Source organism: Anabas testudineus, chromosome 3 (genome assembly GCF_900324465.2).
Source record: "Anabas testudineus chromosome 3, fAnaTes1.2, whole genome shotgun sequence".
In the NCBI taxonomy this organism is placed as follows: domain Eukaryota; kingdom Metazoa; phylum Chordata; class Actinopteri; order Anabantiformes; family Anabantidae; genus Anabas; species Anabas testudineus.
In genome coordinates, this window is record NC_046612.1 from 23,826,187 (window position 1) to 23,839,082 (window position 12,896).

The following is a 12,896-nucleotide window of genomic DNA, read 5'->3' on the forward strand; positions in this document are numbered from 1 at the left end:
TGTCACATTTTCCATTATCAGACTTTTAATTGAACACACAAGGGCACCTTTTCAACCTGTCTTTATCTGTCCTCGCGTTTCTCATTTGTCCTCTTTCACTTCAATTTGGTCCATCACAGACATTATGCAAAGGAACTTCATGTACATACTGCTAAGATTTTCTAAGTTAGTTAAACCATCATTCTCTAAGACTAATAAAGACCAGTGTTTTCTGCCTCAGCTTGCTCAGACAGTTGTCACAAGTGTATTTTTAGCTTCTGTCTGCATGTCTCCAATATGCCCTTCAAGCACAGAATAGATACAGTACAGTATTTGCCCAATTAATTTAGACCAAGTATCTCAACGCATGACCTTTCATCAACGATTACTATTCCTGTGAAGTGCCACAATACCCAGTAGAAGTTATACAGTTATATAGTATAGTGGTGTTTTAGTGAAGCCTCTAGAATATGACTTAAATTGTGAATAATTTTTACCTAAATCCTACAACTGGAAAGAAAAATCCAATGTTTGGACTCAGACATAGGCGTTACACAATTATTTATTGTGGAAAATTTTTTAATCTTACATGTGGCAAAGGTTTGTGAAGCTCTATGGTTATCAATTAGTTCGGTGCTGCAGTCAAAGGGATGACAACAAGGTGTGAGTCTGGGAAATCGTGCCTTATTTAGAGAAGGTGACTCTGGGTCTTTACTACCAACCTGACAACACAAGTTGTGTGTCGTGGTTCAAGCAAAGGAGAATTCTGAATACCTTAGCAGAGCTGTTCATGCTCACCAGGCTGGAAAGGATTACAAAGGGATTTCTAAAGAGCCAGTCAAATATCAGTTGAGGTGAGTTCAGCACCATCGTTCATTTTAGGTCTTCATTTTACTGTACTTCTGATGTTTTATGATTATAGTAGTATCCCCACAACTGAGCTATACTGCAGATAAAAGACCTAGACTGTCTATTCATACAGCTTAAACAACCAAGTCAGGTTAATACTGTTCAATACAGGCAAATGACAGTTAACATCATTTAAAAGTTATAAATACTATCATAACAAAGTGACAATTACAGTGAGTAATCACAGCCCTTTACGATGCAGACTTCATATTTGTAATATTACACCTAAGAACAATCGTAGTATTGCACTCCAGGGGCCCAGGCTATGACTGCATAGTTGCTCTCACTTCCTGGAGGATGTCAGTGCCGCTGCTCCAGACAACAACTCTAGCTCTCAGAGAAGGGTTTTCTTCCCGAGCTTCCAGTTTGGCTATCAGTTTTTCAAGGGTGTACCCCTTCCTGGGCATCACTACATCATGTCCTCTCAGACAGGACGTAGGGCAGAAATCATTCCCACCATCCCCCACGTAAAATATCTGCTCATACTCCACACCCCCGTCAGACTTTTCCGAAAGGTAAAGCTCCAGGACTTTTTTCTTACACAGGTTGACTGGGCACCGATCACAGTCGTGAGAGTGGTAGCACCGCACCTCCATGTACCCCTGCTCATTGAACTTAGCGGGGTTGCTGTAAACTCGGTCAACAGCCGCCTGGAGTCCAGCTGCTTGGAGGATCCAGTCTATGAACATGGTGTTGGAGTCCGAGATCACAATGCAGTCAATGGTGTCTTTATTCTCCGATATGAACGTCAGCAAGTCTGTCATTCCAGCTGTGAAGGGGATGGTCTCCATCACATGTCTGATCCTTTCAGGGCTGATCTCCTGATCTCCTGTATCACCAGATGAGAACCACGATAGTCACAGGACTACTGACATCCAAACATTGCAGCTCTATGAAACAATGTTTGTTCTACATACAGGACCATTAATTCTCACCTATGTGGCTCATCACTCTGCCCATGAACTCAGTCCACCGGCCTTTTGTGTAGGAATTCTTCACAGAGTCAGGAAGAGTCTGACTCGGAAGGCATCTGAGAGCAACGAAGGGAAAATACACGAAATGATATAGTATCAACAGTCCCACTCTTTATAATGAGCAGTGTGGAGCTTCAGTCTCCTAGTGTAAAACAGTTTTGTAGTGATTGATCATTTACCTGACCACCCAGGTGTCGCTGTTTTCATCGACCACTGTGTGGTCGAAATCAAACACTATCAGAGACCTCATTTTTCACCTGTAGAAACACAAGAAGCATAGTTAGGGGTATTGAGGAAGTTAATTTATTTATTATTTAGGACCTGAAACATGCACCTTTAGTGTGTTCCTGTTAGATAAACTGGCATTAGGCTTGTTTGTTCAGTCTAATCGTGACATGTGAGTTGCTATTTTTACAACGTTAGCTAAAATTATCAACTTGTATCATCAGTTTATTACGGCTAACCAACTGCCTGATTTCAAAAAAGCGCTTTCCTCTATAGGCCGATTGTATCACAGCACGTTAATTAATGCTTATAAGAGGTTTGTGTTACTTCCTATTCAATCTGGATATCGGTTTTAAACTCATTATATTTCGATTGGCATTTTGTGATAAGGAGTCTGGTGTAAACAACAAGTAAAACGTAAACAGACTATCGAAACAGAAAATGATTCCATTAAATTCTGCTTCACAATTCACACTAGACAGGAATAAAATAGAATAATAGACAGTAGAATAATTTCTGCACTAATGTATATGTTACTTTAAGACACACAAAATTCCCAGTAGTACATTTAAAAAGCTTGATAAAGTATAAACCTACCTCAGTCCACCGGTCTGTCTTCTTCCTCCTGTTCTGTTACAGAATGTGCAACACTTCCGGGCTCATCACCGCCACCTGCTGGTGATGTGTCAGGTTTTGGAGTTGTATAATAAATTATAAATTATTCATACCCCTGACAAATTCTAACTTATAGTTACTTTTATTCAACGAGCATGTTTTGTTTGGGAAATGACACAGAGCTTCTCCAAAAAATGGCATATCCAAAATTATTGTGTAATTAATTACAGCTTTTTGCATGTCTCCACTGGTATTTTTTACCCATTCATCTTTAGCGATGAGCTCCAACCCTTTCAGGTTGGAGTCTTCTCCTTGCCATCACCCTGATCTTTAGCTCCCTCCTCAGGATTACGGCTGGGCCACTGCAAAATTTTCATCCATTTCTTCACCACTTTTGCTGTGTGTTTAGGGTCGCTGTTGTGCTGAAATGTCCACTGGTGCTCAAGGCTCAAGTTTTTCTGCAGACTGCCTGATGTTGTTGTTGCCGTTTACTCTGATTATTATTACTATGATTCCCTGGACCACCGGCTCAAAAACACCCCCAGAACATTAGGTTCCCACCGCCATGTTTGACACTGGGGATTGTGTTCTTAGGGTTGAAGGCATCTCCTTTTTTACGCCAAATGAAGGCTACATCCTCATGGCCAAACAATTCATTTTTTTGTTTTATCTGAATATAAAACAGAAGCCCAGGAGTCTTCCTCTTTGTCTAGATGAGCACTTGCAAAGGCCAAGCAGGCCTTTGTGTGCCTTATCTGGAGAAGTCTGTGTAACCCAGCAGTGTGCAGTGTCCGTAAGACTGCCTTTATATGTTGCCACCACCAGAGCCCAGATTCATCAGGGTGGCCTTGGAGGTGATCCTTGGATTATTTTTTTCCCTCTCTCACTATCCTGGCCAGCACAGGTGTCACTTTTGGCTTCCGACCACATCCTCTGAGATTTTTCACAGTGCTGAACATCTTGTATATATATATATATTTTTTTTTTTTACATAAAACGTGTAGGGACAAAAGTTTTATTCAAATTAAACAGGTCAGATAAAATAATAAATAATTAGATCTGACCAAACAGCAAATACACACCACTTTGGCCACCAGAGGGCAGTAACTTGAACTGCTGAACGCCGAGCAGAGAAGAAGAAGAAGAAGCAGCAGGCCTGCCGGTGTAGTTCCTGGTTACATAAAGTAAAGAATCCTCTCTCTGTCCAGATTGTTGTTGTTCTCATCTCTGAGTCTTGGTAGTTATTTTATTTCGACCAGGATGTTTAAAGGTTTGGGGACGTGGTTGGGGTTGGAAAACCCTACGCACACGAAGACGTCGGATGACAAAGAAACTCTGAGCGTGGAGCAGGAAGAAAAGGTGGTAGAAGCACAGAACGAGGTAAACAAACAGCAAGCAGCTGACCAGGATGGAGAACCAGAGGCCAACCAGGAAAACTCCGAGCAGGGCAGAGGGCTGGGGGGTGAGGAAAATACTCCGTCCTCTCTGTGTGCTGTGTTTGGAAAACGTGAAGTTAGTTATTATTCTGGTTGGTTTGATGATGGGCTTGTCTTAGCTCGACGTTAGTCCTCCCGTATGTCAACTGTCCAGGCTCTCGTTGGATCAGCTGAACGTGGTGAAATGTTTCCTCATCCTATCATTTCAACTCCTTTAAACATATGTCGTTAACAGTGTTTGGCCGCAGGAGTCCTCCTGTTCTCATGTCCTACAGCCCTTACCACAGTCCCACCTTATGGTGATGCTGCTGCTGTTGTTTCTCCTCCATCTGTAGAGTTCATCTTCAGTTTTGCCACCAGTGCCACCAAGAAGATCTCTGAGTCAATGGTCGAGACGGCTCAAACCATCAAAAAGACAGTGGAAGAAGGCAAAATCGACGGTATCATAGACAAGGCATGTTATTTCTCTTTTTGACTTGTTTGACGAGTTCTGCAGCACTTGGAGTACACCTCTTCACCTGGGGAGCTGTAGTCGCTCTGTAGTCGCTCTGCTTGCTGCCAAGAGAAGCGATGACATTATTATTGCAATTTTCCATTATCAAATGTTCCCCCTAGACTTTATCTGTGTAATGTGTGTGTGTGTGTGTGTGTGTGTGTGTGTGTGTGTGTGTGTGTTATACTCATGTATTTGCAGACTTTTCTTGGAGACTTCCAAAAGGAGCAAGAAAAGTTTGTCCAAGAGAAGAAAGCAAAGAAGTCAGGTAACAATTTGAACACATGTCCAATTACTTATGAATAATGTAAACCTGACTCAAAAAGGACACTCCTCAGTGTAAGATTGTAGAATTTAGGTTTTTCATGATAAGATTGTGAAAAAAGATTCAGACCCTCAAGGCTGAGACTGTTTAATCAGTGGATGTTTCAGCAGGATAATGCACTTCGACATTCACCTGCAGTTTTTTAAGGTACTCGGCAGGAACATTGCTCGGATCATCTTGTTGGAGAATTTGCCACAGTTTTTATGAGGATATGCTGTAGTCTTTAGTTGCTTCTGTCTCTTCTTACAATCCCTGACTGACTCTGCGATGTTGAGATCACTGAATCTAAATATTTGAGTTTATCATCACACCACTCCTCATTGTCGATCAGTTGTAAATACTGGTTGGAAAATTGAGTTTTTAAGTACAGAATTGTGTTTTGACCTGGCCAAACAATGAACTGTATCTCTTTGCCAGAATAAATACAACCTGCATCTTATCAGTAGAAGTTTTACCCACAAGGGAATTTCTATTATGAGACTGTATTACCAGCTTATGATACTAGTTCCTGTTACTCACTGGCCAAGAAGCTTCAATTACCACATTTACAGGTGTGTACATAAGATAATAAGATGACCTAGATGCAGTTTGTTTCCATCATCTTTGTATTTTGTACGTTGATTGTGGTTTCTACACACTGCGGGTGTGTGTGTGGGCTGATGTTTTTGTACAGAAGCAGCGGTTCCTCCCTGGGTCGGCTACAACGAGGAGGAGACAATCCAGCAACAGATCCTTGCTCTCTCAGCTGTAAGCTAACCTGAAAGCTCCATCATTCCCTGCGACATTATCTCAGTCTTTGTAGTCTAGAATCATTGGGCCTTTTTGTGGGAACTGACCTCTGTGGCTGCTGGTTCTAGGACAAGAGGAACTTCTTGCGGGACCCACCTGCTGGTGTTCAGTTCCACTTCGAAATGGAGCAGATGTATCCACTGGCCGCAGTGATGCTGGAGGAAGACCAGCTTCTTAACCGCATGCGCTTCGACCTGGTTCCCAAACAGTCAGTGACCCTTGTTGCATTGTGTGCAGATTGCATAGATTTAATACTGAATCTATATTAAGATGATATAAAATGGATGGTGATGTGTTTGGCAGTGTGAAGGAGGAGGTGTTCTGGAGGAATTATTTCTACCGGGTGTCTCTGATCAAGCAGTCAGCTCAGCTCACAGCACTGGCAGCGCAGCAGCAGCAGCAGAAGGACGGCGAGGACAGAGGGGCCAGTGTTTCACCTGAGGACATCGTCTTAAAAGGTCAGACTTTATCTGCACTCCTGCAACAGCAAAGGCACTATGAGGCCAATCCCGCGTTGTCCGGGCTGTAAGATGAACCGTTGATCCCCGTTTCATTCTTCATTCCCTTCCTTCTTTTAGTGGCTCCCATTTAGTCCCTCTACCTAAATGTCGTGATTGATGGAGTGTTAATGACATTTACTGAGGCTCTTCCATAGCCGCAGAGGACTCCTGTAGCTCTGACATATGTCTTGTCAAGCAGTTAGCTTGAGCTAGGTTTAAGGGCCAGTTTGAAACTGGTGCCTTATCTCGTAGGAGCCAAAGAGCTGGTTCTTTTCCAGGAAAACTGGTTTGAGAGCAGCTTGCGTAAACAAAAACTAGTCTTTAGAGCGTTCCAAAGCTGAATCAGCTGTGAATGCTGATCTAGCACCCAGACCATGTTGGTGAAAAAGGGATATTAAGATTGACTGTTGGGTTGTTAGTTATATGTTTGACCAAATCCCTTCATATCTAGCGTCATCTCTAGTCCTGTTGGTTCCAGGGTCTTGCTATTTTGTAATTACATTTTTCTTTCATATAAAATTTCCTAAAATATGTTTTTGGTTTGTTTAGTTTTTCTAAAAGGTGGGGGAGAAATTAAACATTTGATTAAGAGCCTGGAAACAGAAAATCATCAGCATGTGGTATGACTAAGCTCAGTGGAGTTGGAGATGAAAGTTATGATAAGCAAATTTTCACTATCCTGATTATTAATCATCTTGCATGTTAGTACAGCTGCTGCCACTCATAACAAAACCAGACTGCGGTTTCAGAGGAAATCACTGAGCAAGGAACATGACACTTTTGGATTTGCATATGTAAAACCTAACAGCAGTGTATTATTTGTTTGTTTGTAGACAATGTCAGACCAAAAACACCACCAGTTTCCATCAGTGACATACAGAAGGTAACCGTTTGTGGGTTTGTATGTAGATTTTGGTACTTGCCACAGTCATTGGGAAACTTAAGAAAGTCGTACGCCGAGTTGCCTTCTCAGTCCTGTCTGTGTCATTGGCAGCCACCTCAGGAAGAAGAGGAGGAGATGTCGACAAGTCCTGGAGTGTCAGAGTTTGTAAGTGATGCTTTCGACTCAACGGCCATCAACCAGGAGGACCTGAGGAAAGAGATGGAGCAGCTGGTGCTTGACAAGAAGGACAGTGTTCCCTCGCCTGATGGTTAGTGTTAGAGGAGACAAATACGCCACACAGCTGGGAGCATTCTGTGTTATTATTCTGTGATTATATTTTAATATGTTGGAGAGAAAATGACTTTGTTGCTCATAACCCCGCTGTACCCTCTTTGCATCCAGATGAGTCGACAGACTGGGAGAAGGAGCTGCAGCAGGAGCTTCAAGAGTACGAGGTGGTGACAGAGTCGGACAACAAAGATGACCAGTGGGACCAAGAGATCGAGAAGATGCTCCAGACTGACGACAGCTAGATGACGACTGTGTGTCTCTCTTGTACAAGCACCGATCTGGGCCGGAATGAATGAATCGTGATGAATAATGCACAAAGGGGTGAACTTCCACACACTCTTAGCCCCATTCAGCTGTGATTTCTGTCTTGTAAACATATTTGTGTACCTGATGAAGGTGTAAGTCCAGTAATAGCAGGGGTCATAGAGTGTCACCTATGATGGAAGCAGTGGGTATGTCCAGGCATATTATTGAAGAACTACTTAGTTGCTCCTTCTGAAAATAGATTTATCTGCTTGGTTTCTTTTCTCTTCTCTGTTGTTGAAGGAGAAAAGCCAATAGAGGGCGCTCCAGTACAAGTACAATGAGTTTTCTGTCGCAGAGGGCCCATGTGAAATCTCGGCTGATCTGCATCAAGTTGATCTTTGTTCCCACCGCTGCTTTCTGGTGGGTTGTACAGTAGAGTCCTAGTATAGTTATAGTCATTTTAAATGTAAAGTCAAATGTATGTAAATAAAAAAGATTCTAACACTACATCTAACTCCAAGTTGCATTCCCCTTTTAAATAAAACAGCTTTGGAGTTTTAAATGGCTGTTTTTTTCCTCCTCCACCTGAGCTCCTGTGCTCATACTTGCTTTACTTTGTTGTCACTACGACTAAAATACTGTACGATTTCTGTTTCATCTGTCATTCTTTAATAAATATTCACCTTGTACAACGGACAGTAGACAGTAAGTCATATGTGGGCACATGCTATGCATTCGTTTTTTTATTTACAGCAACATATAAAAATCTTTGTAATAATATTTCTTAGCTTATCCACTGAGTCCCTGCATGGATACAAATAAAAACTGATTTCCTGTGGTTATAAAAGGGGCTCGTTGTTCAGAGAAGATGGACATTCTTGCAAATGTGGACATAATTACAAGTATTGAACATAATGGAATCAACGAATGCTGCTAATTGTAGCGTATCAACATATTAGTATACTACAAAGGACACAACATGCACATTAGAGGTGCTTTCCATGGGTAATTATTTTGGTTATTTTATTATACAACACAGGCTAAATGAAAATGTAAATAGGATGATAATAGACAACAAAATCCTAATGATTTCCTTATAGGAGGTACCAGGATGTTTAATAGATGGTTAAGTCCTCTTATTGAGAACTGATGAACACTGGGAGCTTGACATTTACAACTATACAAAATCTGGGTTCACATAGAAAGTTCTATGTTTGTTAATAATTATTATATCAGTTAAAGTTGTAAAGCTGGAAATACTTTTACTGGCATATCTGCATATGCATGCGAAGGTCCATCATGTCCATTGTGCTCCATTAGCATATTGTGTTTACTAATGCAGGTTTAGCGGTTTAAAATGCTAACTGATAATATAATAACACTCGAAAAATACTTGGTAGCTGTGTTAGTACAGTTGAAAAAACAATATGTGAATATGTTCATGAAAAACAAGGAGGCCAAGCTCATGAACAGTAGTAAACATGCACACATAAATGGGTCAAATCAGTCTCAGTATACTGGTGACAGATAAAAACATGATTTACCAATGTGTGGGAGTGTTATGAGTTATTTCTAGTGTTCACAAAAACATTGTCAAAAAATAAATAAATTTCTGTACGTATTTTCCAAAGATTTTTACAAATTTTACAAATATGTAGTACTGACTGCAAAAATCAGTGTTTTATATCATCTCTGACTGTTGCATGCTCAAATGTTTTGCTTTTGGATAAACAGCATTTTGAAATAAGACATGAATGTACTGAAAAATGGAATGTCCAAATTTTCTAATAGCAATTAAATGCGGCATTTCACTTACATCAGGACCGTAGAAGGTGAAGCACCATCTAAAACAATCTGTAAATAAATTTTAGATCCAAATACCGCCATTTAGTCAAGCTTGGCGTAGTTATTTGTAGAATTGATTTATACGAGTTTTAATGGGGGATAAGAGGGTGGATGGGTGAGAAGACAGCCATTCAAGAGAGTGAGTAAGTGAGTGAGGAATAGTGGAAAGGAGGCCTGGATGTTTGGGTTGTAGAAAGTCTATAATCATGTTAAAGACACGCACATAGCTCTGCTTGTGCGAACCAGACAGTCAAACTTGTCTCTGCATGTTCCTTACATTTCTGTTTGAGAGTAGGGGAAACAGATCTGCCTCGAGTGTCAACACCACCCCCACCACAACGCTGACACTCGAATGAATTGGAGAATAAATAGTCATTTACAAGAGGGAATCAATGCAAAGATCAATATGCTAATGTGCGCTTTGCTTTTTTTCTTCTTCTTTGGTTAAAGGCATGTGAGCAAGCGTATAATGTGATAAACAACGCCCTAAAGAACAGACTCTATCTCAGTGTGACACGGTGTGCTCTGCCTTTGTTTTGTCTCCGTTTTATATGCACACACGTCACTCTCATCACAGAAACACAGCCAGGGTCCACCAGCTGGTCTCTAGCAGGACACACAGTGGTAACCATGGTAACAAAGCCCGTGGTCCCGTGTGTGCAGGGTTATCGCCCGTGTGCAATCTTGGTTTAACAGTCTTTTAATAATACATAAAGGCGGGTCTCTGTGTGTGTGTCTGTGCATGTGTGTGTGTGTGTGTGTCTAGCCAACAGATCCACTGTCTGTATTTCAGACAAAGAAAAAACAGCAATGAGACATATAGTCATGTTAAAAGATTGTCTGAAATAAACAAACACATTGTGTGTGTTTCATGTCTGCCATGGAACATGCTGTTAGACACAAATCTAAAACTACCCTACAAATTAAATTTAGATTTTTAGTAGTATTTTTAGTGTTAACAAAAGTAAGTAAACAAAAACAAGGCTGGGGGGTGGAACAGAGAAACTTAGACCTGCTGAAAGGTGTTAGGGATGAAGGAGAAGCAATGGGGAAGTGAGAGTGCGAATAGAAAGAACAAGGGAGGATTTGAAGATACTGAAAAAAGGAACTGCACGGTTCCTTATATTACCTGTCATTCATACCACAAGCTCATTTAAAATGTACTGTAATAACACTAACCCCCTGAGTATAACACAAGCATTGAAGACACGCATCACTCACTCACTCACTCTTGTGGTATATTATCAACATACCAGGAGGAATGCTGGATTGATAATAAATAATTCAATATGATTTTTTGTAACAAGAAAAGAACCTTAACTAAATGTATGACAGTGTGTGTAGGCTATACGAACTGTACGGAAGCCCATTTCTGCCTTAATAATTAAATTTGGCCAAGCATTTGATTCGAATACCTACTTGAACATTTTAACGACATCAGTTTAAATATGGTTCCTCTGTTTCAAGTCTTTATATATTTCATATTGGCAACAAAATTTTACCAGTCAAATATTAGCATTTAGTTTGTTCTTTTTTTTTTTTTTGTGCTGATTGGCTCCAGTAAGTTCAGAGAACTGCAGAGTTTTATGATAATTTCCAGCCAGTGACTCCTTTCACACGCGAGTATCATGTGATAGTCAACAGTAAATTACACAAACTGAAATTATACTTAAAACACCTTGAGGTGGACATATTGCAATATCAAATATTTCAGTGCTTAAATGATAAAATTTCATGCTTAGGTACTTGCTCGCATCACTCCTTCAAGACAATTGAGCTTAGAATTTAGAGCGAACTTGTGTTAAACTGGGTAAACTGCTGTTTCATATGTGGTTGCTCTTTCTAAGGAATCAGGGGGCTTTACTGTAGAGTCCCATGTGTTAGAGTTTCATTTTTGCAGATTTGAGGTCCTTCTCAGTGACGAATTACTGTACTTTCACCTCAACATGCAGGTGCTGTTGTTTTGCAGCTCTTCTGCATTAGCATTGCTTTTACATTGATAAATGGTTGCAGTATTGCAAGCATTGCATGAATGACATGAATGCACAACTCCAAGGAATGGAAGGCTGAAATTGTGGCAGGTGGAAGGCTGATTTAAACCCCTGTAAAGCTGTTTTCAGAGTGAATATTGGACTTTCCCTTTTATGACGGTGCTGTAAAGTCATTTAAGCCAAAATGGTTGTGTTGCCTCGATACCCTAAAAGGCCCTGAGACTTTTGTTCCTCAATTTAACAGGAACGGGGCACAATGATACACTGTGTCTGCCTCCATGAAAAGACAGCCATGAAAAGACAGGCATGCATGCCTGAAAATGGTTTCAGTATGAAATTGAGAAACTTGGTGGATTTTGATTTAGCGGTTAAGGATTTGAGAACTTGTTTGTTAAGGTTAAGACTGTGTATGGCATAAGGTGAGAGTTCATACTGAGGAATGGGTGAGAATACACACAAGGTAGCTGCATTTGTTGAAATGTGTCATGTTTTTTGCTTCATAAGTCCTTACAGGTGCAGTAATACCTACATGTTTTCAGTATACAGTGTATCATTGTGAATACCGGGTTGTGTTTACCCATCACACCCATCGCCTTATTTGCACAGTGAACACTGAAAACAGACATTGGTAGACGGGACCCTTCATTAACAAAGCTTTTGATTTTGCACGTTACCTTTCAGTGAAGGGATCACAAGCCAAGTGACTGAATTTCACAGTGCAGTGTGCTTAATTTCCTGTCACGCTGACATTGGAACACTTTGACCTCTGTGTCTGTCTCTGTGACCACAACCTGACTTTTCTCAGGTTCACACTGACGTGTAAATATGTATATATATATATATATATATATATATATATATATATATATTGTCTTGACCACATTTAGAGCATGTGAAATGAGGTAGTGGTAGTATAAGAGTAGAACTACATGACATTGTTCACTGCTGGCAGCCATGCACAGACATTTTCTATTCTGTTGAACCTAACACTATTAAAATAATTGTTCATCTATTAAGGAGGAACTGCAGTCACCTAGTCCCTGCTGCGGTTTTTGCATGCTGATGGGAGATAAGATTACTAACCTGAGTCAGCTTGAGCTTGTCTACAGACTCCCACTCTCTCTGTGTTTCACGTCTTTCACATTTCCGTCTGCCTTTCACTCTCACTCCCTCCGTCCACCCGTGTATGGGAGTGTATGGGATTTGGCAAATTTATCACCACTTTTGTCTGCGCCCTTAGTCATCGCGTGTGCCTGTAGTTCTAGCACACCTGTCATCACTGAGACAGAAAGCCCCTTTATTACCCACACAGTTCAACTGACAAATCCAGACAGGCATGCATGTGCACACACACACACACACACACACACACGTACACATGCACACACACGTATT

At 40.8% G+C, this 12,896-nt stretch overlaps 2 protein-coding genes across 3 annotated transcripts; one reads left to right on the forward strand and one right to left on the reverse strand.

The window, feature by feature from the left end:
• Positions 1 to 523: 523 nt before the first annotated feature.
• On the reverse strand, positions 524 to 2,750 carry phospho2 (phosphatase, orphan 2). The gene is made up of 4 exons (XM_026377687.1): positions 2,685 to 2,750; positions 2,042 to 2,119; positions 1,824 to 1,918; positions 524 to 1,717 (listed from the first exon to the last, which is right to left on the reverse strand). Exons 2-4 carry the CDS (start codon positions 2,110 to 2,112, stop codon positions 1,152 to 1,154), a joined length of 732 nt encoding a protein of 243 aa, XP_026233472.1. The 5' UTR covers positions 2,113 to 2,119; positions 2,685 to 2,750; the 3' UTR covers positions 524 to 1,151.
• Positions 2,751 to 3,840: 1,090 nt separating this feature from the next.
• LOC113174841 (synapse-associated protein 1-like) lies at positions 3,841 to 8,363 on the forward strand. Of its 2 annotated transcripts, none has more exons than XM_026378996.1 (9): positions 3,841 to 4,164; positions 4,474 to 4,592; positions 4,833 to 4,899; positions 5,630 to 5,703; positions 5,814 to 5,953; positions 6,049 to 6,203; positions 7,079 to 7,128; positions 7,240 to 7,396; positions 7,531 to 8,363. In XM_026378996.1, the coding sequence occupies exons 1-9, from the start codon at positions 3,963 to 3,965 to the stop codon at positions 7,659 to 7,661; spliced, it is 1,095 nt and encodes a 364-aa protein (XP_026234781.1). In that variant the 5' UTR covers positions 3,841 to 3,962; the 3' UTR covers positions 7,662 to 8,363. The 2 variants fall into 2 exon arrangements, with proteins under 2 accessions (XP_026234781.1, XP_026234782.1); XM_026378997.1 differs by having other exon boundaries at positions 7,249 to 7,396.
• Positions 8,364 to 12,896: the final 4,533 nt, after the last annotated feature.

Excerpts from the sequence above, each read along its gene's own strand:
- phospho2 (XM_026377687.1), bottom strand. The coding sequence starts at position 2,112 with ATGAGGTCTCTGATAGTGTTTGATTTCGACCACACAGTGGTCGATGAA. Across the intron at positions 1,919-2,041 it reads AGCGACACCTGGGTGGTCAG|ATGCCTTCCGAGTCAGACTC; the intron begins GTAAATGATCAA and ends CGTTGCTCTCAG. Across the intron at positions 1,718-1,823 it reads CAGAGTGATGAGCCACATAG|GAGATCAGGAGATCAGCCCT; the intron begins GTGAGAATTAAT and ends CTGGTGATACAG.
- LOC113174841 (XM_026378996.1), top strand. The coding sequence starts at position 3,963 with ATGTTTAAAGGTTTGGGGACGTGGTTGGGGTTGGAAAACCCTACGCAC. Across the intron at positions 4,593-4,832 it reads TCGACGGTATCATAGACAAG|ACTTTTCTTGGAGACTTCCA; the intron begins GCATGTTATTTC and ends ATGTATTTGCAG. Across the intron at positions 5,954-6,048 it reads TTCGACCTGGTTCCCAAACA|TGTGAAGGAGGAGGTGTTCT; the intron begins GTCAGTGACCCT and ends TGTGTTTGGCAG.